The sequence below is a fragment of the Ursus arctos genome, unplaced genomic scaffold (genome assembly GCF_023065955.2).
Source record: "Ursus arctos isolate Adak ecotype North America unplaced genomic scaffold, UrsArc2.0 scaffold_8, whole genome shotgun sequence".
In the NCBI taxonomy this organism is placed as follows: domain Eukaryota; kingdom Metazoa; phylum Chordata; class Mammalia; order Carnivora; family Ursidae; genus Ursus; species Ursus arctos.
In genome coordinates this window covers 48,792,513-48,816,631 of record NW_026623100.1, presented here as the reverse complement: position 1 = coordinate 48,816,631, position 24,119 = coordinate 48,792,513, and the positions used below count along the sequence as shown (strand labels likewise).

At 39.1% G+C, this 24,119-nt stretch overlaps 1 protein-coding gene across 1 annotated transcript in view; it reads left to right on the top strand.

Annotated features, from left to right (window-relative positions):
- The window catches only part of EIF2AK3 (eukaryotic translation initiation factor 2 alpha kinase 3), a 66,470-nt gene that overhangs the window by 26,947 nt on the left and 15,404 nt on the right, over positions 1-24,119 (top strand). The window contains exons 3-13 of the mRNA XM_026481059.4: positions 4,886-5,080; positions 6,756-6,886; positions 8,492-8,726; positions 10,185-10,347; positions 11,582-11,722; positions 12,577-12,699; positions 14,018-14,238; positions 14,566-14,678; positions 17,935-18,057; positions 20,138-20,287; positions 21,337-22,114. Coding sequence (XP_026336844.1) covers positions 4,886-5,080; positions 6,756-6,886; positions 8,492-8,726; positions 10,185-10,347; positions 11,582-11,722; positions 12,577-12,699; positions 14,018-14,238; positions 14,566-14,678; positions 17,935-18,057; positions 20,138-20,287; positions 21,337-22,114 — 2,373 coding nt within the window. The remainder of the gene's footprint in view (positions 1-4,885; positions 5,081-6,755; positions 6,887-8,491; positions 8,727-10,184; positions 10,348-11,581; positions 11,723-12,576; positions 12,700-14,017; positions 14,239-14,565; positions 14,679-17,934; positions 18,058-20,137; positions 20,288-21,336; positions 22,115-24,119) is intronic.

Here is a 24,119-nt window from a genome sequence, read left to right as displayed (position 1 = left end):
TACATAACTCAAAGTGGGAGATCATATTGGCTATATATTGTTTTCATAGGGTATGTATACTAATGACTTAACTCTGTTCTTAATGACAACTTCAAGTTGGACATTCTACAAAAGATAAGAAAAGTTTTAATTTTTAAAGAATAAAATAAGAAAGCAAAGAATAAATTAGTAATGTGAAAACTCTACAGTATGAGGCAGTATACATCCTGATGCCATTTTGAGAGTTTATTAAAAATCAAATGTTCTTTCAATGAAGAGTAATAGTTAGTTATCTTTAAATACCCAGAATTATGACTAACCTTTGTTTTAATGGCATGGCCTTCTGAGTTTAATTACAGAGCTCCTGTAAGGCTCTTGAGTACCGTTCTTTTCTTTTCAACCTCTTATTTGGAAATAATTTCAAACTACAAAAAGTTGCCCAAATAAAAATGATACCAAAAACAGGACCAATCTATATACCGAGATTTATCTACCCCAAACCTTGTTTGCTTAATCTTTCCTTCTTACTGATTCCTTCCCCCAACCCCTCCTACACATTTTTTTTTCCCCTAAAACATTTGGAGATAAATCAGCTGTCCATCCATTGTGGCCCTTTGCTCCCAAATACTTCAGTGTGTATTCCTAATAGAGACATTCTCTTACATAATCACGGCATAGTTATCACCTTCATAAATTTAGGTTGATACTTCACTCTGCCATCCGTGTTGCAGTTTTATCGGTTGACCTCGTACAGGTATGCCTCATCGTACTGTGTTTTGCAGATACTGCATTTTTACAAATTGAGGGTTTGTGGCAACCTGCATCAAGCAAGTCTGTCGGCCCCTTTTTTCCAACAGCATTTGCTCACTTCACGTCTCTGTGCCACCACTGGTACTTCTCACAGTATTTCAGACTCTCATTGTATTTGTTAAGGTGGTCGGTGATCAGTGAGTATGACTAGCTGAAAGCTCAGATGATGGTTAGCGTTTTTTTAGCAGTACGTATTTTCAGTTCAGGTCTGTACATTATTTTGTGGACAGAATGCTAGTGCACATTGAATAGACTACAATATAGCATGAATGTAACTTTTATAGGCACCAAGAAACCAAAAATTCTTCTCACTCATTTTATTGAGGTGGTCTGGAACCAAACCCACAATATCCATCCGCAAAGGATGCCGTGACATCTTTTGTAGTGACCTTTACCGCCAGTACACCTTCTGGTCTAGGGTCAGGTAGTGCATTTATTTGTCGTTAGACTCTTTGAATCGAGATTTTCCCGCAGACATGGTCTTTTATGATATTGACATTTTGAAGAATACAGTCTCTCTGCCCTTTTATTTAAAAGAACGGAAATTTCTTCATTTCAGGGTACTTGGGTAACTCAGTAGGTTAAGTGTCCAACTCTTGCTTTTAGCTCAAGCCATGATCTTGTGAGTTTGAGCTGCGACAGGCTCAACACTGGGTGTGGAGTCTGCTTAAGATTCTTCCTCTCCTTCTGCCCACCCCCCACCCACCCCCCTTGCGTGTGCGTGCACATTCGTGTGCGCACTCTCTCAAAAAAAAGAAAAAAAAAGTTTCGTTGTGTGCCTGTCCAGTGTTTCCTGGTGAGTAGATCTAGGTTGTTTATTCTTGGCTTAGAATCCTGCACAGGGGAAGTGCCATCTCTCAGGGTGTCACATCTGTCACTCGTCGATGATGTTAATTTTCATCATCTGGTCAGGGCATTATCTAAATTCTCCACTGTATAATACTGGGGTTTTTTTGTTGTTTGTTTCTGTTTTTAGTTTCTTGTAACTGATAAGCAGTCCATGGATAGATGCCTTAAGACTGTGCAAATATCCTACCCCTCATCAAAGTTTCCGCCTTCCTAGATTTAACACTGTTGCTGATTTTTGCATGATGCACTCTTTACTATGATGGTTGCAAAATTTTAATTTTTCCAACTTCACCCCTCCCTTCATATTTACCAGTAGACACTTGGCATTTTATTGCAGTAAGAGCCCTCCCTTCTCCCCCATGTATTATTTATCTATTTATTATCAGTATGGACTCATGAATTCTTTTTTTTTCCTTCAGTACTTTATTATTTTGGTACTTAAGTTGTTCCGGTTTTGGTCGGTGGTGTGCTTCTATATTTTTGTGCACATCCTTACTGTCTAGAATAATAAGATATTAAAGTCTCATCTTGCCCCTCCCCTGCCCAGCCCTGGAATTAGACATTTCTCTGAGGAGCCTTGATTCCTTCGGTGGGCGGTGGAATTGGAAAACAAAACCTGGGTACTAGGTTTGGGTGCATTGCTTTTACAACCACCATATAAACATTGTAGAAACGGAAATGTAGGATCATTACTGTATGTGGTAAGTATTTCTTAGTGGTACAGTAAACAGTTTTTGAGAATGTAATGCGATTTCGGTTTATAGTTGTAGCAGAAGGTAAAGTACAGTGTGAAGGAACGGGAAGATCTTTGTCAGCAATCTTACACTGCTAAAATTTTCTTGGACTTACACAAAAGTGTAAGCGAGGCCAACTTGAAGGCCAGATGGGATTTCAGTGGGCAGTGCTGGTACCGGAGGGTGTTCCAGAGAGAAGTGACATTGACAATGACATCACTGAACAATAACAGTAACGTTAAATATCACATGTAAGTGGTGATGGCTGATTTCTGCCCATGGGGGAAAATGGAAGACAAGAAAAGGTGGTGTGAGGTCACGTTTAGAGGACTTTGAATGTCAGATTTAGGATTTGGGGTCTTTAATAAGAAGATAATCGAGAACTTTTGAAGATTTTTGAGTAATGTCATAACAAGCTTAACTCTGACTTAGAGATTAATCTGGAAGATATGTAGAGTTTAGACTGAGGAAATTGCCAGTTTAGAACTGTAAAGAGGCTATTATAATAGTTCAGGCTAGGAGATATAGGGATTTGAAATAGAAAATGAAAGAAGTGGATGAGAAGAATGGCTTTCTACCAGCCCTTGAAAATCCCGAGGTGTGGAGCCAAGCTAGAGGGAAGGCAGGATTTGTGAGCCCTTTTAGTGATTGTATGGGCGTTTTTGGGTAAGTATCCTTTTAAAGATAGTATTCTACTTGAGGAACAAAGTAGTACATAGAGAAATTTTGCTATAAAAAAAGTTAAGATCAACATTTGTTTGGACTTTTCTTTGCTTTTTTTTTTTAAGATTTATTTATTTATTTTGAGAGGGGCAGGAAGAGGGCAGAGGGCAAGGGAGAGACTCTCAAGCAGACTCCATGCTGAGCCCAGAGCCGGATGTGGGATTCAGTCTCAACAACCTTGAGATCATGACCTGAACCAAAATCAAGAGTCAGACATTTGACTGAGCCACCCAGGCGCCCCTTGTTTTTTTGTTTATTAAACTCATTTATATTCCCTTTTTCCAAAGTTTTGAGCCTGGTCAGGAAAATAGCGTGTCATTAACTGAAGTAAGTCAAGATGTATATATTTTTAAATACCAAAAGGTCCATGTCACAAAGCCATGTGCTAATAACTCTTTCTCAAGAAATAAGGTGTTCATGGCCAAAAACTTTAGAGTTATACTGAACTCTTTTCTTTTGCTTACACTATACAGGGAATCCTCCAGGAAATCCTGTTGGCTCTGCCTTCCTGTTACATCCCAAATCTGACTGCCTACAACACCTCCAGTGCTTTCAACCTAATTGGAGCCATCAGCATCTCTTGCTCTCCCTGCCTCCTCCCTTGCCTCTATAGCCTGTTGTGTTCCTTGTGCTTCCTCCAATGTGAAGGGCATTCTTGCACCTTAAGGTTTTTGCAAGGGCTGTTCCCCACATGTCAGCATGATTAACTCCCCCAAGTTCAGGTTTTGCTCAAATGTTACTTTCTCAGTGGAGCCTACCCTGAGCTCCCTACTGACAATCCCCTCCCCTACCATATGCACGTTTTCTAGTCCCACTTTATCTTGTTCTGTTTTTTCCTATGGTATTTATCACCTCACCTACTCTGTGATTATTCATTTTGTGGTTTGTCTCCCAACACCAGAGTTTGAACTCCATAGGGCAGTTATTTTGGTTTGGTTTGGTTTGGTTTTGCTCTGCTCACTGGTCTCTCCCAAGTAGCATACTCATGCCCGGCACATAGTAGGCCCTCAACGCACATTGGTAAAAGAAGGAAGGACAACTAAGATCCTAAAATCAGTCAACTTTGTTACCAGCCTTGTGGTGCATAGCAGATTGGGGAAAGTAAATAAAGGATGGGATACTGCCAGAATCAACCTGTCTTCGTGGATCTGAGCCTGTGACAATAATTGTCCTGGATAAAATAGATCTGGAAGATACTGCACATACTCTCCCTTTACTAGGAAATAATATTGTGCATTAGCATTGTTTATTTTTAATAGAGCACAGGGAGGCAGGGATGGGAGGGGCAGAAGGAGAGGGAGAGAGAGAATCTTAAGCAGGATCCACGCCCAGAGCAGAGCCCGATGTGAGGCTTCATCTCACAACCCTGAGATCATTACCCGAGCTGAAATCAAGAGTCAGATGCCTAACCTTAACTGACTGAGCCACCCAGGTACCCCTATACATTCGCATATTAATTGCTATAAGAACTCCTGTAACAACCTCTTCTTCTTCTTCTTTTTTTTTTTTTTTTGTAACAACCTCTTCTTGAACTCACTTGATCACAAAATTTTTTTTGGCAGCTCCCTTATCATTACGAGACACCCATAGCAAACAGTTTGAGAAAAACCATACTAGGGTATTATATGTAGGCCCCAGGAGAGACTGGCCGTTGTTTCAAATTATTTTTTGGTTGATGAATTACGCCGGTTCACATACCGTTCAGAAGGAGGCTAGAGAACGTCAGGCTCAAGACTCCAGCTCTTAGTAACTAAAGTTATTATCCCTTTAAAAGTTAGCTGTTGTTTTAGGTATTTGGGAATAAGATGATCATTCCTTCTCTGGATGGAGACCTCTTCCAGTGGGACCGGGACCGTGAGAGCATGGAAACAGTTCCTTTCACAGTTGAATCACTTCTTGAATCTTCTTATAAATTTGGAGATGATGTTGTTTTGGTTGGAGGAAAGTCTCTCACTACATATGGACTCAGTGCATATACTGGAAAGGTGAGTGAAAATGTTGAGTTATTTGGGGAGAAATCAGAATAAATAGGGATAGAAGAAATACTTTATTAAGCTATACTATTACTGGTTGAGGTTTATTATTATTTGTCCCCTGAGAATGTCATTTGTTTTAATAAAAGAACTGCAAAGTAGAAAGGGCAAAATATTATTAAGAAAACTAAACGTATCCAGGACAGCAGAACAAACAGCAGAGCCAGGAATAGCAGGAGGAAGAGAGTTAATAAATAAGGTCTAGAGTGTGTCAGTTGCATCGTACATACATTATTTTGAAATTTTCACAATATTCCTAAAGGTCACACATTTTTGTTTCCATTTGGACAGAGGAGGACTCCTCCAAATGTTAATAATAATCCCGATAAGAATAATTGCTACTAATATATTTATCTAGTTTGATCCTGTAATCCAAGAGGAAAGTTGTATTCATTTTACAGATGAGAAAACTGAGACTTTAAAAAGTTCAGAAACGTCTGAGGTTAGTTTGACTTCCATCTATCTGTTGATAAAGTTATACTATTAAGACCTAGATTTTTGCTAATGTTAGTTTTTAGGATATAATCATAATCTGCTACTAAGATTGGGTCTTATGCTGTAAATCTCTTACTAGGAATAACTAATTAAAAACATCCTTTGTAGAAAGGTAAAAACCTTTTTTAAAATCCCATAACCTTGATATGTGAATATTTTATATATAGACTTAAGACTAAAACGAGGAAGAGTAGAAAAATGATCTTTTGACCTTTGAGGTTTTTGAACGTTAATGATTCCTTATCGGAGTGTTAGGCCCATAGCCCCCCTCTTGCTCTTGCTGGTGCTTTTCTGCCTTCCCCACTACCCACATCTGCATTGTACTGAGGAGGCCCGGAGGTCCTCCGTTGCCTTCAGTATTCTCATCTGTAAAACAGTGGGATTGAGCCCAATCGTCTGGTTCTCTGATTTGATGTACTGCCACAAAATTCTGGTAGTTTAGCAGGTATGCTTCTTTCCATGAGGATTTTAGTTCAGATGATGCTAAGAGTCCTCCTTTTTCTTTCTAATGAAGATTTGAAGGAGACACTTCTAAATACTATAGCTATTAGAAAAGGTGTAAGTCTTTAAAAACCTAATACTTCCATCAAATGGAAACTCTGAGGCTAATTTTTTTTTCAAGATTTTATTTATTTATTTGACAGAGAGATTGAGCACACAAGCAGGAGGAGCAGCAGGCAGAGGCAGAGGGAGAAGCAGACACCCCGCTGAGCAGGGAGCCAGATTCAGGGCTTGATCCCAGGACCCTGGGATCATGACCTGGGTCAAAGGCAGATGCTTAACTGACCGAGCCCTGAGGCTAATTTTTTAAAATTCACCTGGAATTTTATTAATGATATTATTGGTAGAAGATCACAACTGGTTATGTTTCTTTTCATGTATTCCATGGAAAGCCCCCAAATGAAACTAAAATTACCTAAATCCTTAAAATCATTCCCTGAAATAAATATTTATTGTTTCTTTTATGGTTCTAAGTAACTCATTTCAGGAGTTGGTAGTCTAACTGATGCTTCTTAATACTTGGGTATTTCTTACAGACCTCCTCAATTTTTTTAATAAATTATAGATTCTTTTATTGTCTCTGATCTCCTGTAACTTGTATTCTTTGCAAAATTTATATCTGTCTTTTCAGGTGAGGTACATCTGTTCAGCTTTGGGTTGTCGCCAATGGGATAATGATGACATGGAACAAGAAGACATCCTGCTTCTGCAGCGCTCCCAGAAAACTGTTAGAGCTGTCGGACCTCGCAGTGGCAACGAGAAGTATGTATTCAGAGAATGTTGCTGTTGATAATTACAAGTTCAGCAAAACCCAAATTTATCAGATTTTTCCTTATGAACTATTTTCTTGTCCTAAAAACATAAAACTTTTTAAAGAGAAATGTAGGCCCTAAATTAAAAATGGTCTCATGATTATTAACAAATTCCGAATTGAAACTCCCACCATAGGCTCTGGAGGTGGTAGCCAGGAGGAGGCCCACACAATGACTATAGCAACCTCACTGATCAAAGTTCTTTGAATGCAGAGTGCTCTTAAGGCAGAGTTAATGTGCTTTATTTCAGCTTGGTCTCTGACTCTGTAGTTCTCTCTAGTAAGTAGTTTCGTAGTGTGTTTGACAACCCCAATTTTAAAATACATTTTAGTCTGTTTTCTTAAAGTGTTAAAGTATAATTTATTTGGTCAAATGCCTTTGTTTCCCTTTTCAAATAATGAATTCTTTATGTAATTTTTACATTTAAATGTGTGATTAAAAAGTAAGATGATTGGATGACATGTGCTGGTCCTAAATCACATGCTTGATTTTTTTTTAAATCTTTTTTAAATTTTAACTTGCCTCTGTAGTAAACATCATTTGAGATCTCATCTTTATCTTTTGAAAGTGAACCAGACTTTCAGATTTTGTCTAATCTGATGCAATAGAATTCAGTTTCCTTTCCTGTTTTCTCAAACTCAGTTAAGAAAATATTTCTATGTTCACTGGACTGTGAATAGGGCTTTGCATCTGCTGGCAACCTGACCTTTATCCTGATGGGATTTTGTTTCCTTAAGTATTTGAGTGCCTGCTGGGTGTCCAGTGACCAATAGGAATAGATGTCCAACTTAACAGAATTTTGAGTTACCAGAATAGAAAGAGTATGAGGTCTAAGATCTATGTTCCTTAAGTATATTTTTTTAATAGACGTCAGAATTATTAAGCCATTTTATGTCTAAGTGACAAGCCATTTTACTGTCAGTAGTTAGGTGAATTTTCTGTATATTGATTATAGAGGAAACATAATTACTGCCACTTTATGGATGAGGACACTGAAACTCGGAAGGTTCGATGACTTGCCAAATCTCAGGAGAGATCTCAGATTAGAGCTGAGGTGGTATGACCTTCAGGCTTGGTACACTGGGTCACATTGGCTTTCAGGGCTGTGTTTTCATATAAATATAAAATTAATGCATTCAACTTACTGTCTACATTGATTTATTGGGATGTATTAATTTCTCTGCACTTGAATGAAATGTGCCCAGACTTTAATAAAGAAAGCAGACTGCTGATAACCTCATTTTAAGGTAACTTTGATGTGTCTGGAGGAAATCATTCTGATTTGGAAATGTGAACATTTGTTAATTTTTGAGAGAAAATCTGTCCCATAGCCATTGTCAAGTTTACAACGTAGAACCATTTGTTTCTGAAGGATCAGAACAAAGTAACGCCCTCTTGTGGCATAAATCAGCGGAGCACTCCCAGAAAATTATGTTGATGTTCTTTTTCTCATCACAAAATTTTAGTGTTTGCTTCTTGAATCTAGAACTGTTCTTTATTATTTGGTCCCTTTACTTAAGTGTAAATTTCTAAAACAAACCTTTGTAAATTTAAGGTGGAATTTCAGTGTTGGCCACTTTGAACTTCGGTATATTCCAGACATGGAAACTAGAGCCGGATTTATTGAAAGCACCTTAAAGCCCAGTGGGAACAAAGAAGGGTCTAAAATTATTTCAGATGTGGAAGAACAGGAAGCTGCCATGATGGACACAGTGATAAAGGTCTCAGTTGCTGACTGGAAGGTTATGGCGTTTAGCAAGAAGGGAGGACATCTGGAATGGGAATACCAGGTACCTGAAACCACAGAGTATTTATAAATATGTGTTTTCCTTTCCCAGTTTGTCCAGGCTTATTGGGTAGAGGGAAGTAACTGTCATTTTGGATTCTCAGCCTGTTCTCTAGGCTTTAAGAAATGTTGGTTCCACACCTGTTAGAGTGGCTCTTCTGAAAAAGATTGCAGAAAACAAGTGTTGGTGAGGATGTTTGTATCTTTGTGCCCTGCTGGTGGGGATGTGAAGTGGTGCAGCCACTGTGGAAAACAGTATGGAGGTGCTTTGGAAAAATTAAAAAGAGAACTACCCTATGATCCAGCCATCCCATTTCTGGGAAGATAGAGGAAGTGAAATCAGTATCTCGAAGAAATATCTGCACTGCCATGTTCAGTGCACCGTTATTCACAATAACCAAGATATAGAAGGAGCCTAAGTGTCCATCAGTAAATGAATGGATAAGGAAAATGGGCTGTGTATATGTACACAGTGGAATATTATCCAGCCTTAAAGTGGGAAATGCTGTCATTTGCAAAAACATGGATGAACCTGGAGGACATTATGCTAAGTGAAATAAGCCTATCACAGAGAGAGAAATAGTGCATGATCTTATTACATGTGGAATTTTAAAAAGTTGAATTCACAGAACAGAGAGTGGAATGGTAGTTGCCAGGGGCTGGGTGGGGGGAGTGGTAGGAGAAATGGAGAGATGTTGGTCAAAGGGTACAGGATTTCAGTTACGCAGGATGAATAAGTTCTGGAGGTGTAATGTACAGTGTGGTGACTATAGTTAATAATACTATATCGTATACTCGAAATTTGCTGAGAGTAGATCTCAATGCAGGACTTGAACTCACAACCCTGAGATCAAGACCTAAGCTGAGATCAAGAGTTGGGTGGACACTTAACCGACTGAGCCACCCAGGTGCCCCAGGGTAGACCTTTTAAAAAAAATTTTTTTCTTGTCTGTTGAGGTATAATTGGTAAATAAAAGCCATATATATTTGAGGTATATAACATGATTTGATATGCATATACATTGTGAAATGAGGGGGATAGATTTTTCTTTTTTAAGATTTTATTTATTTGACAGAGAGAGCACAAGTAGGCAGAGCAGCAGGCAGTGGCAGAGGGAGAAGCAGGCTCCCCGCTGGGCAGAGAGCCGATGCTGGACTCAATCCCAGGACCCTGGGATCATGACCTGAGCCGAAGGCAGATGCTCAACTGACTGCACCTGACCCAGGTGCTTGATGGTGCTAATCATTTCATAATGTGTATATATATATATATATATATATATATATATATATATGTCAAGATATGGCATTGTACACTGTAAATATATACATTTTTATTTGTCAATTATACCTTGTAAAGCTGGAAAAATTTTTTAAATGTGTGATTTTTAAATGTCATTTTAAGAGTTGAATTACATAAATACTGCTTGAAATTATATAAAACTACTCTATTTTTGTTTAGTTTTGTACTCCCATTGCATCTGCTTGGTTAGTTAAGGATGGAAAAGTCATTCCCATAAGTCTTTTTGATGATACAAGTTATGCATCTAACAATGAAGTTTTAGAAGATGAAGAAGACATTGTAGAAGCTGCCCGAGGAGCCACAGAAAACAGCGTTTACCTGGGTGAGTAGGTCTCTTATCTAGTGGTGGGACATACTGACATTTAGGTTTTATTCCTACGTTGTTTCTTTCTACCTCAGGTATGCCTCTAGCAGTTTGAATTCCTAAATACGTACCCTGGCTTAGATCGTCCCTAAGATTTATACTTTGGTTTCCATTCCTGCTGTTTTTTCCCATTTATCCAATTCGGAAACTTTCAATTAGTATGGCATGATCTTTTCCTCTGAGACCCTATTAGAAAGGTGGGGCACCTGGGTGGCTCAGTCGTTAAGCGTCTGCCTTCGGCTCAGGTCATGATCCCAGCGTTCTGGGATCGAGCGCCACGTCGGGCTCCATGCTCAGTGGGAAGCCTGCTTCTCCCTCTCCCACTCCCCCTGCTTGTGTTCCCTCTCTCGCTGCCTCTCTCTCTGTCAAATAAATAAATCTTTAAAAAAGAAAGAAAGAAAGAAGGAAGGAAGGAAGGAAGGAAGGAAGGAAGGAAGGAAGGAAGGAAGGAAAGAAAGGCTTAGAAATGTTGCCATCATACAGCATACTGTAAATTACTCATATATCCTCAGAGTCTAAAACTTTCTGCATTTGTATTTGCATCTGTGTGTCAATTTGCCCCCCACCGTCAAGGTTTATTTTTTCTATGTATCTTTGTAACTTACCTGAAAAATAGTAACAAAATTCTTGTGTGCTTCTGGGCAATTGGAGGCCTTCTGTGAACCTTTGAGTCTCATTATTTGCACTAGTGTTGGTGGTCAAATACTCATAAAATTCTTTAAGCTCTATCAGTGTGCCATCCACCCCTCAATCTCAATGAAATGCAAGAATTTGGAAGAATAACATGTCACACATGTATTATGATAGTATTAACTGACGTGTTAGCAGCATCTCTGGAATTAAAGGTGTTTTGGTTTCCTTAAAAAGAAAGTTACTTCCTCTAAGCTGTCAGTTTTTTAAGTGTACAGTGATCTCTTTGAACTTCCCTACCGGAAGTGTTCCAGTAATTACTGACAGTTGTTATTCAGTGAGAATCGTTGTAATTTGTGTATAGCTTTCCTTTCCTGTTTCTGTTAAATAAACTTTGGGTCGCATTCGTATACTTCAGGCTTGATTCTTCTTTGAAAAGAGTTGTGTAGCACGTGAAGAAATAACGAATTAATCTAATTGTATTAAATCAAAATGAACCTTTTTGAAAAAAATCATTGGTACTTGATTCTAGACATAATTGACAGTGTTCTCGTTGACTCAGGAATGTACAGAGGTCAGCTGTATCTGCAGTCATCAGTCAGAATTTCAGAAAAGTTTCCTACAAGTCCCAAGGCCTTGGAATCTGTCAATAATGAATACGCACTTATGCCTTTGCCAACAATCAAATGGAAACCCTTAATTCGTAAGTGAATTGTGAACTTTCGTACTACTGAAGAGTTCGGAGGCCTTCTCATGACTGTCTTTGTCCTAGTATTGAACACCACAGAGATTACAACTGTTATGGACTCTTTCTTTTCTGACAAGCTAGGAAGGTATTTCAGACGTCAGTGAATTTTAATTATCTTTTACAGCGTGGTTTCATTGAAACAGCAGCTGCTCCTAAAGAAATCAGTGTTAATAAAATATTGCTCTAGACAAATTAGAAACACTCTTAACCCCTCCGTGACTATGCCTAAGGATCCCTTAGCTCTTAACATATTAGGAATATTTATGAAATGGGCACCTGGGTGGCTCAGGTGGTTGAGCATCCAGCTCTTGATTTCGGCTTGGGTCATAGTCTCAGGGTCATGGGATCAAGCCCAACATTGGGCTCTTTGCTGGGCATGGAGCCTGCCTGAGATTCTCTCTCTCCCTCTCCCTCTGCCCACACCCCTGTGCTTGCTCATGTGCTCTCTCTCTCTCTTTATTATTCTCTAATAAAAAAAAATTTAAAGAATATTTCTGAAACATTATCTGGTTATTACATCATATTCTTTGAGACATTTAAATGAGTTGAATTCAAATAGTAGGCCACCTACTTCCTTATCTTTCCATAGCTTATATATGTTTTTTATCACATATATCACATCCTATTTTAATTACTTGTTTAAATGAGTCATCTTCTCTACAAGACTACTTTTCAAGGGGAAAGAACCTTGAGTCATTTACTTAACATATTTGAACAGAACAGTGGTTGAATATCTGTTTTTTGACTGAATGAGGTACATGCATTTTCCTGGAAGTCTTAACACTTAAGATTTTACCGTTTTCTTTTAGATTCTCCTTCCAGAACTCCTGTCTTGGTGGGGTCTGATGAATTTGACAAATGTCTCAGTAACGATAAGTTTTCTCATGAAGAGTACAGTAATGGCGCGCTTTCAATCTTGCAATACCCATATGGTAAGTATTCACCCATATGGTGAAGCTCGCACTGAAAATGCCGCTTTACTTTTCCTTTTAGTTTATTTATTAATTTGAGATTAATTAGTAGGATTCAAATGAAAGGTAGTTAATTGGAAGGTAGAAAATATCTTCGGAGGAATAGTATGAATGGTGGCCAAAGATGCAAGTTCCAGAATTAGATTGCCAGGGTTCAGATCCCAGTTTTGCCACATACTAGGTTGGGCACACCTAACTTAACTGCATCTTGGTTCATCTGTAAACCAAGGATAGTAATCCTGATATTTATTTCTTAGATTGTTACAAGGTCTAAACGAGGTAATACACATACAGTCTTAGCTAGCACTATGTCGTATTCGGTAAGCATTAATTCTTGTGATTAGCTTTCATTTAGTTATCAGCCTATTTAATATAATCTATATAATATCAGCCGGTATAATAAAGAAAATAGGTATTTCCCATAGTGCTATATGAAAACGCTATAAAATGAGGGGATTTTAATTTTGTCCTCCAACAAGGGAAATTAAGTTAAGAGGAGGTGAAATTTGATAGGAAATACATTCCTGGGTGTTTAAAGTTAGGATGTATTCAGATGTGAAAGGACATTGAATAGTTAGATATAAAAAAAATTGTCAGATCTGCATTAAACAAAAACAGATTCCTCATCATTCACCCTAGATGCTAGCACTGGGAAGTTGTTGTAAAATTTAAATTGACAAAAACAGAGGGCTCTGACCTAGAAGCAACAGTCTTTATCTGATGCTGATCAAAATACAAGGTAAGAGAGAATTGTGTAGTCTGTCCACGTGGTACAAAGTAGAAGCCAAACAGGTGGGCTGCTTTCCAGGACAGCCTGATTTTAACAGCTTGAAATGAACCAAGGAGACTGTTGGAGATATTTTCTTCTGAGTTTGCAAAGAATAATTTTTGGTAAAATTTGTATTTTACGGATGGCAAATGAGAGTAAAGCTTAAAAACCTTGAAGGAAGATTTGAGTACTGTCTGATTCTTTTTTGCATTTAAAGAATTGGATTATTAATGAAGTAACAAAGAAGACAGCCCTTAAGGTTTTTTCCTGGTCTTATTATTCAGTACAAAGAAAATCTATGATGCTTATGGAATAAAGGAAAATATGTTTGTGTAGGAAAAAAGAAAAAGTAGGGTAATGAGGCTATTGAAAAGCATTAAAGTAGATGAAGCTTTAATAAAAGGAATTAGTAATAGAAGTGATAAGAAAACAGATAATGTTTAACAATTAAAGGTGGCTCTGTATTGGTTTATCTTTTTAAAAATAATCTTTTAATGTTTGTTTTGGAAGATAATGGTTATTATCTACCATACTACAAGAGGGAGAGGAGCAAACGGAGCACACAGATCACAGTCCGATTTCTCGATAACCCAAATTACAGCAAGAACATTCGGAAAAAGGATCCTGTTCTCCTCTTACACTGGTGGAAAGAAATAGTTGGAACTATTCTGTTTTGTATCGTAGCCACAACTTTTATTGTGCGTAGACTTTTCCATCCTCATCCTCACAGAGTAAGACATTTTTTAGAATCTAATGCATTTCAGAGTGTTGGGAGAAAGTGTGTGTGTGGTGGGGACTAGGGGGACATTTGCTTAAGTTTCGCCATGAACTCATTGTTGCCCGTCCTCTCCTGTCTCCTGACTTATCATCCTTTCCCTCCTCATCTGGCCTTCACCCCTCCCATTTCACTTCCCGCTGACAAGGGAAATGCTGTATTCCGTGTTCTTAGAATACTTTTCTGTTTGTCCATATTATTTTTTTAAATGTTATCTTATAGCTTAAGATTGTTAGCTAACTTCAATTCAGCTTTACTAATGATTTTTCCCCCACCTTATCAGCAAAGGAAGGAATCTGAAACTCAGTGTCAAACTGAAACTAAATATGATTCTGTCAGTGGAGAAGCTAAGGACAATAGCTGGAATGACATAAAAAATTCTGGATATGTATCACGGTAAGAGTCTCATCATATATAAAGTATATATGTGCTCAGCTTCTGGTAGCAACTGTTTGAATCAAGGAAGAAATGACCTCTAAACTAAGATCTTGTTTAACTTTTTCTTTAATGTGTCAGTATCCAGGGAAATGAAACATAGACTTAACCCTCAAGTAACTTAAATTTATTCCAAGTGTTATGTACCCTAAGGGGTATAAAAATCGTGTTACAGAAGTCCAAAATTAAGTTCTTATTCAGATCACTTCGTTATCGAGGGTATGCCCTGTACTGGGCTTGGCATTAACAGTACCAAACTATTATTGTGTTATTAGAGTATGATAGAAATCTCTATGTGTTAACTTATTCTTCAATTATTTATTTCATCTTTATTCTGTCTAGAATAAGAAGTAGAAAAATAGGGGGAATACACCAATAGGTCATTTTAAAAATAGAAGAGGGAGGTGAGTCCCCTAAAAAGTAGGCACTTCAAATAATTTGAAGGTAAAATAAAAGTAGAGAATCTGTTATCATCTGTCAGGCGTACGGGTCGTTACACTTTGTGGTACAGGAAGTGGTACTGTGGTTCATTTTTCATATTACCTGATTTCTTCCTGCATTTTCCCTTTGTTTTGATGTTATACTTAGCACTTGGCGATATGGGGACAAGGAAGAGATACAGAACCTTATTGTTTAATATCTAGGGTAATGGTTTTATGACAGAAAAGATTGAAAATTACAGCGAAACTGTGTGATACTTGGGTGATGTGTAGACCTAATTTATCTAAGCTGCGTTCATACTGTATTATCACAAGCTGAGAATTGCCGTGTTTCAATTTGTTTTAGCTACAAGTTTCCCAAGCAGAATTTACTAGGTGACTAAGAAATGGCAAAGGCTTTAGTACCCTTCTGATGAAGATGCTGACTACTATGTCAGTGGCCTCAACAGCAGCAGGCAGAGAGAGGGAGAGAACTAGGGACCTGACAAGGCAGAGAGAGGGAGAGAACTAGGGACCTGACAAGGCAGAGAGAGGGAGGGAACTAGGGACCTGACAACTCTCACGGGGTAATCCACCACTGAAGCCATTCATGGTTCATTCAACATTTACTCGGAACAACTGAGTGCAGGACAGTATTTCTGGCTTTGGGAGAAATAAAAAGACTGGGCCTATCCTGGAGGGGCTTAAAGTCTATGAGGGAAGATAATACCGGGCAAAACAAACAGCTAAGTAAAAAGCCATGAACTACGAGTAACGCAGTGACTGGTTGTGATGATTCAAGAGGGCATCATAAATGAGGTCACATTTTCAGTGAACCTTAAATTGTGAGTAAGGAAGAGTCAGGTAAAGACAGGGAAGAGTAGGGTAGAGTGAATAAACATACATCTATAAGGCTGTTGTGAAGAGAACTGGAATACTGTACTCTGAATTAGATTTAATTTTCCTTTCACTTTCTTCAATATGGCAAGTACAGCTGACTGTTTTTCAAATCCAGGAATACCTGATGTTGATCGAATGCCTGCTATATCGTAGGCGCTGTGAAGAACCCGAGCTCTGGGTTCAGTCATGCATTCAAGTCTCAACTCCGTCATTTGTCAGTTGGGACCTCGGGCAAGATGATACTTACATTTTGCAGAGTCTATAATCATATATAAGATATTTCTCTAACATAGGACAATAATGCAATTGGCCCTGCAGGAGTAGGGGGTGAATTTCACGAGCTTTGTAGCTGGGGAGATGGATCGGTACCGAAGTGCCTTGACTAGCTATTTTTAGGTATACAAATTATCGTTCTTCATTCTCTGTGAAGGTAATTGGCCCATGGAGGATTGGGATCGATTGCCTCTCCTCAACTCCGTGCTCTAACCAGCTGAGCCAACTACTAAATTAATATGAGTGTGCAAATCGTAAAGTAATAAACTTAGCCTTATGAGAGACAGTAAAGATAATCGAATTCAACACTCCCCCATATGGCTGGAAGAACAACTTCCACAGCATGCATGCATTCATTTATTTTTTTCTTATGTTATTTGATGGAGATTTGTTAGACCTTCCATTTTCCAGGTAAGCCTAAGCTCTGGAAATACAAAAAGAAGCAAGAGTGCTTTCCTGCATTCAAGGCCCCCACAATGCAGTTGCTGTGGGGAGAGTGAGCTGCATACAAATAACTGCAAAATATTGAGATTATGTTTAAATAGTTCAAAAAACTACATGCAAAGTGCTATGAGAACCTTAGGACGGGGTCTGGGAAGGTTCCACAGTGGTGGCGAGGTGAGCAGAATGAAGGGAAAACGGAGTTTCATTAAGTGCAAAGAAATAGGCCATCTCAGTAGAGCAAATAGGAGAAGCAAAAGCCCCAAAGTTTCGAGAGAGCCTGGTGCAAGTCGGCTGGAATGTAGAGTGCAGAGCGAAGAGTCAGGCACGAAAGGGAGACGAGGTCAGCCTGTAAGTCACAGATGCGGAGTCAGCTTCTGTCTGAATTCCTCTGGTGACGAGCATACTGACTCATGAGGCAGCCTAGCCAATTTCACACAGCTTTGGTTCCTAGAAAGATTTCTAGCTACAAAAACAAACAAAACTTAATAGGACTGATTATATTTTTTCCATAAAATTTACAGGCACTGACATAAGATTAAGCTATGTTTTTTTCTTTTCTTTTTCTTTTTTTTAAGATTTATTTCTGTATTTGAGAAAGAGAGTGCATGTGGCGAGGGGTGGGGGCGCGGGGGGAGGGAACGGACAGAGGGAGAGGGAGAGAAAGAATCCTCAAGCAGACTCCCCCCTTAGTGCGGAGCCTGTCGCGGGCTTGATCCCAGGACCCTGATCAGGCCCTGAGCTGAAACCAAGAGCAGGACACTTAACCGACTGAGCCACCCAGATGCCCCTAAGCTGTGTTTCTCTAATTGAGTGCAGAATGCCACAGGAGGCAGAAGTTTAGACAATGAAGGATAGAATATTTTGGTAGGTGTTGGAAAGTACTGGACAGGTTAGATCAGTAGTACGGTTGCTGTAAGAACAAGTGATTAACAAGGGATTCCCAAAAAACCCAAGAAGGGTTTTTATATTTTATAAATTTCCTAGGAAAAAATTAGAATGGGTTTGCTCCATGTACATAAACAGAAGAACAAAGAATACTAGTAGTCAAATTTAAACTGCAATCTCTATTAAAATAAGTTCTACGAGACTTACTGAGTTTATGTACTTTTTATGTACCATAAAGTAAAATTGAACTACTGCCTTATTAAATTTCCCTTTTTTTTTTTTTTTTTTTTTTTAAGCTATCTAACAGACTTTGAACCAGTTCAGTGCATGGGTCGTGGCGGGTTTGGAGTCGTCTTTGAAGCCAGAAACAAAGTAGATGACTGCAATTACGCTATCAAGAGAATCCGCCTCCCCAACAGGTAAGGGAGGGCGTTGTTAGTGGGCTTGCAACTAGCGCCGTGTTGCTCATCTCACAGGTAAGATGTCCTGCTTGCTGTACTCCGCACATCCTATAGAAAACATAGTTTCCGACCTTCTGAATCTTAGCTTGTAAGTGCCACCAGGTAACCAGCCGTCGAAAAAGGGGTGATCTATTTAGATTGCTTTGCGTCGACTTAAAAAAAAATCTGCCCTTGTTTTTGATTCTTAAACACTCAGAACTTTTCCACAGTGAATCGTGATGACTATCATATTTACTACATAGCACCATTTAAAAATAATCTATATATTGTGGAAAATAGGGGAAAGTATTAAAACAAAAATCATCTGCGTCTTCTCTTCCCAGTAGTGCTCACTATATTACCATTTTTGGGTATTTCCCTTAATTTTTTTTCTGGTCATAAATTTACCTAGTTAGTAGCATAGTTACCAATCCAGTACAGTTTAATCTGTTGCTTACTTTATTGTATCCTTGGCATTTTCCATGTTATTAGGAGGATTTTATTAAAACGTTAAAACAAAGTATTTTATGGTTGGATAATAGTCCAGTTGATACATGTGAAATATTTTGTTTAACTGTTTCTTTATTGTTAATTGGGTTTCAGGTTCGTTGCAGTTAAAAACAACTTTGCAGGGTCCATCTTTTATATAAATTTTTGACCACATCTGTTTCCATAGGATAGATTCCTAGAAGTAGCATTTCTAACTCAGAACAGTGTCATGTTTAAGATGATGGGCTTTGAGTAATGCCTTCTTTTCCATCTATTTTAGAAAGCTCCTATTGATTTTTTTTTTTAAGATTTCTTATTTATTTGAGAGAGCGAGAGCAGGAGCAGGGGGAGAGAGAGAGGCAGACTCCCCACTAAGCAGGGAGCCCGATGCAGGACTCGGTCTCAGGACCCTGATCATGACCTGAGCCGAAGGCAGACGCTTGACTGAGCCACCCAGGTGCCTGTAAGCTCTTATTGATTCTTAATTAAATGTGCACTAATTGCTCTGTTGTCCTTGTAACTGGTAGTTAAACATTCTGTCCAACAGTTAGGGACACAAGACTGGGATGGATTTGTGTACTAATTCTTTTCCTTGGGCCTAGTTCTTTTCCTTGGTATATAATTTTTGAATAGTTTAAATATTCATTTGTGCAAGGTACCATGTCGGATATGAAATTAAGCAAATCTTCTGCCCCCAAGAACCAATAACTCTTTGAGGCTTTTGCATATATATTCAAGTAACTACAATGCAAGGAAGGTTATGACCTGGTGTCTTCCATTAGTGAATAGTTTCTCATGAAAAAGTGCAGATATAACTGAAATCAAGGAAGGCAAGCTTTTTGGAGGTGGTGACATTTGTGCTGGGTATTCAAGAGTAGCCTGTCACTCAGCAGACAGATGTGTAGGGAGAGATGGCCAGCTACACAAAATGGCCTGACAAAGGCTCGAGGAAAAGCACTTGGAGGTGATAGAACAGTTAGTGGGATCCCTAGAAATGGGAGATTAGACCCACCAGAAAAGCTGCCAAAGCAGAAACTCAAATCTGGATCCTTTTCTAATTAAACTTCATTGCCTGTGATATTCTGTATTTGAGGCTTGCTTTAAACAAACAAACATGCTAATACAGGTTTTTTGGATGGTAATACGTGCCAATTACATATGTACCAGTATGGTCGTTCTCCAGCCTCCTGAGCTGCCGTCCTGAGCTCTCTTTCCTGAATACTTCACTTACGCCCGTTCATCCTCCTGTTGGATTAACAAATATTAAGTGGTCTTTATATCTTTAATGGTCTGTAGTCATTCATTTTTAGTCATCCAAGAAAGCTTTGTTTGAATGAGGCAATGTGTTCGTAGCAGTTATTTCTAGAAGGAAAAAAAACCCTAAAATACATGTATTTTTTTAAACTGCAAACTCTACTGTGTGGCTTTTTAAAATTGTGCCACTAGGGCTAACTCGTCTGTTTCTAATTTTAGATTCGAGAGAATTTTATTTTCTTATTTCTCACTAGAGATATGATTACTTTTTCAGATAAGAGCAATCTTCAGTGTTGTCTCTTTCTCTGTATTTCAGGGAGTTGGCTCGGGAAAAGGTAATGCGAGAAGTTAAAGCCTTAGCCAAGCTTGACCATCCAGGGATTGTTAGATATTTCAATGCGTGGTTAGAAGCACCACCAGAGAAGTGGCAAGAAAAAATGGATGAAATTTGGCTGAAAGATGAAAGGTAACTTGGTTAGACATAGACTTAAAAGCTAGTACCTTCTTTAGGGCTAGTTTTTTTGCTTATGTGAATAAAATATCATTTCTATAACTAGAGATAAGTTTTGCTTATTTGTTTTAGGGAAAAAAATGCTGTTCTCTTTGTCAGGTTTTAGAACGTTATCTAGCCACTTGTTAATTGAAAAGTTTATTTAAAAAAAAAGAATGAAAAGTTTATTTTTTAGAACATGAATTTTAAAAATTATTTGTAGATAGGGCTGTGTGAATTATAAATCGCTAAGGGATTTACAGTGGCTTTTCTCTTTAAGAGGTTTTGTCTGCTTTTGTCACCACTTCTTTATTTTAGATTTTCAGTTTCTCAGTAGTTAACAGTTTACAACTCCTTTAAAACTATCCAACTACTTTAAAGCTATTTGCAGTTAAAAATACTTAAACTTGGGTAACCTGAAGATAATTCCCATATTAAGTATGCTCTGCTGTAGGAAGGAAGGCTCTTTTAAAAAGGAGTGAATGAGAACAGAGAGGAAACGGGCTGCATATAGACAATTTACCAAATAATTGAGAGTAAAATTCCTGCCTGAAAGTACTAAGCACAGCCTAGATCCGTATGCGGTAACTTGTTAAGATGACACTTACAAATGCGGTCAATAGCCAGACCATGGAAGGACCAAGTGAGGTGGCCCCATGGCTCAGGGCCCTGCGGGCTTCTGCCCTAATTCAGACAAGGGCTTCGAACCATGGCCACTGAGGAGTCCTGTCCTTGGCGGTCCCTCAGTGCTTTGTGTTTTGCATAAAGGCCCTGGCTGCTCTGGCATGACAGTCCCAAGTAACTGTTTCAAGTCTACAATTAAGCTTTCCAGTTGAAATCTTTTAGAAGAAATGGATGGAATATAATGCTCTCTCTCATAGAGCATGTTTTCATTTCATCTGTGTGTTGTTTGCCATTTGGTACTGGCTTTCTTATAGATGAAGCTTTTAGAATAAAGACTGTGGTTCCGACCATTTAATCGGCACATATTGCCTCTCTTCCCTTTGTACCTGTCCCACTTTTAGCACAGACTGGCCGCTCAGCTCTCCTAGTCCCATGGATGCACCGTCAGTTAAAATACGCAGAATGGATCCTTTCTCTACAAAGGAACATATTGAAATCATAGCTCCTTCTTCACAAAGGAGGTCTTTTTCAGTAGGGATTTCCTGTGGCCAGACGAGTTCATCTGAGAGCCAGTTCTCTCCGCTGGAATTTTCGGGAACGGACCATGCAGATACCAGTGAGTCCGTGGATGCAGCGTGCAACCTCCGGGACAGCTGCCTCACGGACTGCGATGTGGAAGATGGTACTATGGATGGCAATGACGAGGGACACTCCTTTGAACTTTGTCCTTCTGGAGCTTCTCCTTACGAAAGGTCAAGGGAGAGAACATCCTCTTCTATAGTATTTGAAGATTCTGGCTGTGATAACGCGTCCAGTAAAGAAGAGCTCAAAACGAAGCGACTGCATATGGGCAACCATTGTGCGAATAAACTAAGTGCTTTCAAGCATTCCAGTAGCGAGTCTTCTTCCCAACCGAGTATCTCTGTCTCTCCTCCGAGACCGACCACTTTAAGTCTAGATCTCACCAAAAACACTGCAGAAAAACTCCAGCCCAGCTCTCCGAAGGTGTATCTTTACATTCAGATGCAGCTGTGCAGAAAGGAAAACCTCAAAGACTGGATGAACAGCCGCTGCACCATAGCGGAGAGAGAGAGGAGCGTGTGTCTGCACATCTTCCTGCAGATCGCAGAGGCCGTTGAGTTTCTGCACAGTAAAGGCCTCATGCACAGGGACCTCAAGGTCTGTATTCGTGGGACAGCTCCCAAGGGTTTCGGCCTGACCTTCTGTGCTAGAGAGCAGTACTTTCCGTATCGGTCAGTTTTTAACCGAAGTGCCCTGAAGAGCGAAGGACAGGAAAGGTGTCAGAGAGGGGCGCAGAGGCCTGGGGAAGGAGCCCGAGGAGCCTGCTGCAGAAAGAAGGCTTGTGGTCTGAAAACTTGAGGCAGAGCTTGTCTTCTCTTCTGTGATGTGTTTATGTTCATTTTACCACAAAAAGTATTCCCGTTCCTCTGGCTAAAAAAGATCCACCGTGAGCAGATACACCCTGTTTTTCCTATGGCTTTGGGTAACCCTGACCTAAGTTCCCGAGGGCCCCAAGGTAGCGTGGTGACAGGCACCCAAGTGGAAGGAGAGACGCAGTTTCCTTCATTAGCCAGCTCTGAATTGGGGCAAATCTCCAGGCTTTTTGCCCCTATTCCCGAACTGTTTAGCTCTGGGGAAGGGCGTGAGAAGCTAGATGGAGAAAGAAAGCAAATAGTTAGCCAGGTTATTGTTTGTGGCGCTAAAGCCTTTGATTCTATTTTCGGTATATACAATATTGAATATTGTGACAATGTGATATGCTAAATTATAATATATATATAGCATAGATGTATTACTAGAATACTCAATATTTCCTAGGTGTGTGTTTCTGAAATAAGCATACGGAACTCTTACTTGACTAATTTCTTCCGTATTTCATGTGCTCATGCTGATCGTCAGTAAATATGTAGTGAACATATAAGCGCTTTTCTGATGGAAGTAGCTTAAATTATTGATTTGAAGTATTTTCAGTTTTGTTTTGTGTAACCAAAAACTTTTGTTTCAGACACCAAAGTAGCTACTTGGACAAGTTCTTTTCTTCTCATATCAGCAGTACGTGTTTTAATCCTTGAACATATTTTTAGGAGTTTGGAATAGGGGGGACCAGAATTAGGATTCGTTCCTATTTTCCGGAGTAATTGTTATTGAATTATATATAATCACTGTGCTTCAGTGATTCTGACGTGGGCCCAAACTGACTGACAGGAATTATTCTGCACTGAAGGAAAAGTTCAGAGATGATTTCTTTTGGTTGGAAAGGAGAAGACAACTAACTTCCAGGAAGCCAGATACTAACTTGAGAGGGTGCTGGCTGTTTGAATGTCGTAAACATTTATTATTTGGTGAGAAATAATTAACTGATATACACATTCTTTTTGCTTTTAGCCCTTGCTATACACCCAAAATGCCAAGTTGAAAGGAATTGTAATTATGTTTTCACTAATAATGAGTATCCTTCTGCTGATTTTATAATGCTAAAGAGATATTAGTGAATATTTGTTAAATGCTACACTGCAGTCTAAAGATTTTTTTCTGTGTTTGTCTACGCACCAAAAAAATTCCAGGAGGAAAATTAATTTTCCCATAGTTTTCCTAGAAATCAAGAAGTTTAGGGGCGCCTGGGTGGCTCAGTCGTTAAGCGTCTGCCTTTGGTTCAGGGCCTGATCCCAGGGACCTGGGATCGAGCCCCACACTGGGCTCCCCGCTCAGTGGGAAACCTGCTGCTTCCTCTCCCACTCCCCCTGCTTGTGTTCCCTCTCTCGCTGGCTGTCTCTCTCTGTCAAATAAATCAATAAAATCTTTAAAAAACAAAACAAAAAAAAGAAGTTTATTCCTTTGTAAAGATATACTGTCTTTAAAGATTTCTAGGGTGCCAGAAAAATTACCTCCAAGATTTCTATTCCCAGTTTAAACAGCTCTGCATTCTGTTCATTCTGACCCAAGTTTCTGAAGTCCTTGTTAAACCTTCTGGCCCTCTCCCACTTTTGTTCCTTGCTCAGTTTTTGTCATTGGCACTCTCCAGCCCCCCAGTTCTCCAGACTTACTCCCAGTCTCTTCTCTTCCCTCTAGCTGGGCTTCCTGCTGGGCTTTTCACAGGTCCTCAGATACATCATGTCCTCATAGAGCCTGGTATTTCTCATTTAAATTTTCATCACACTTGTAT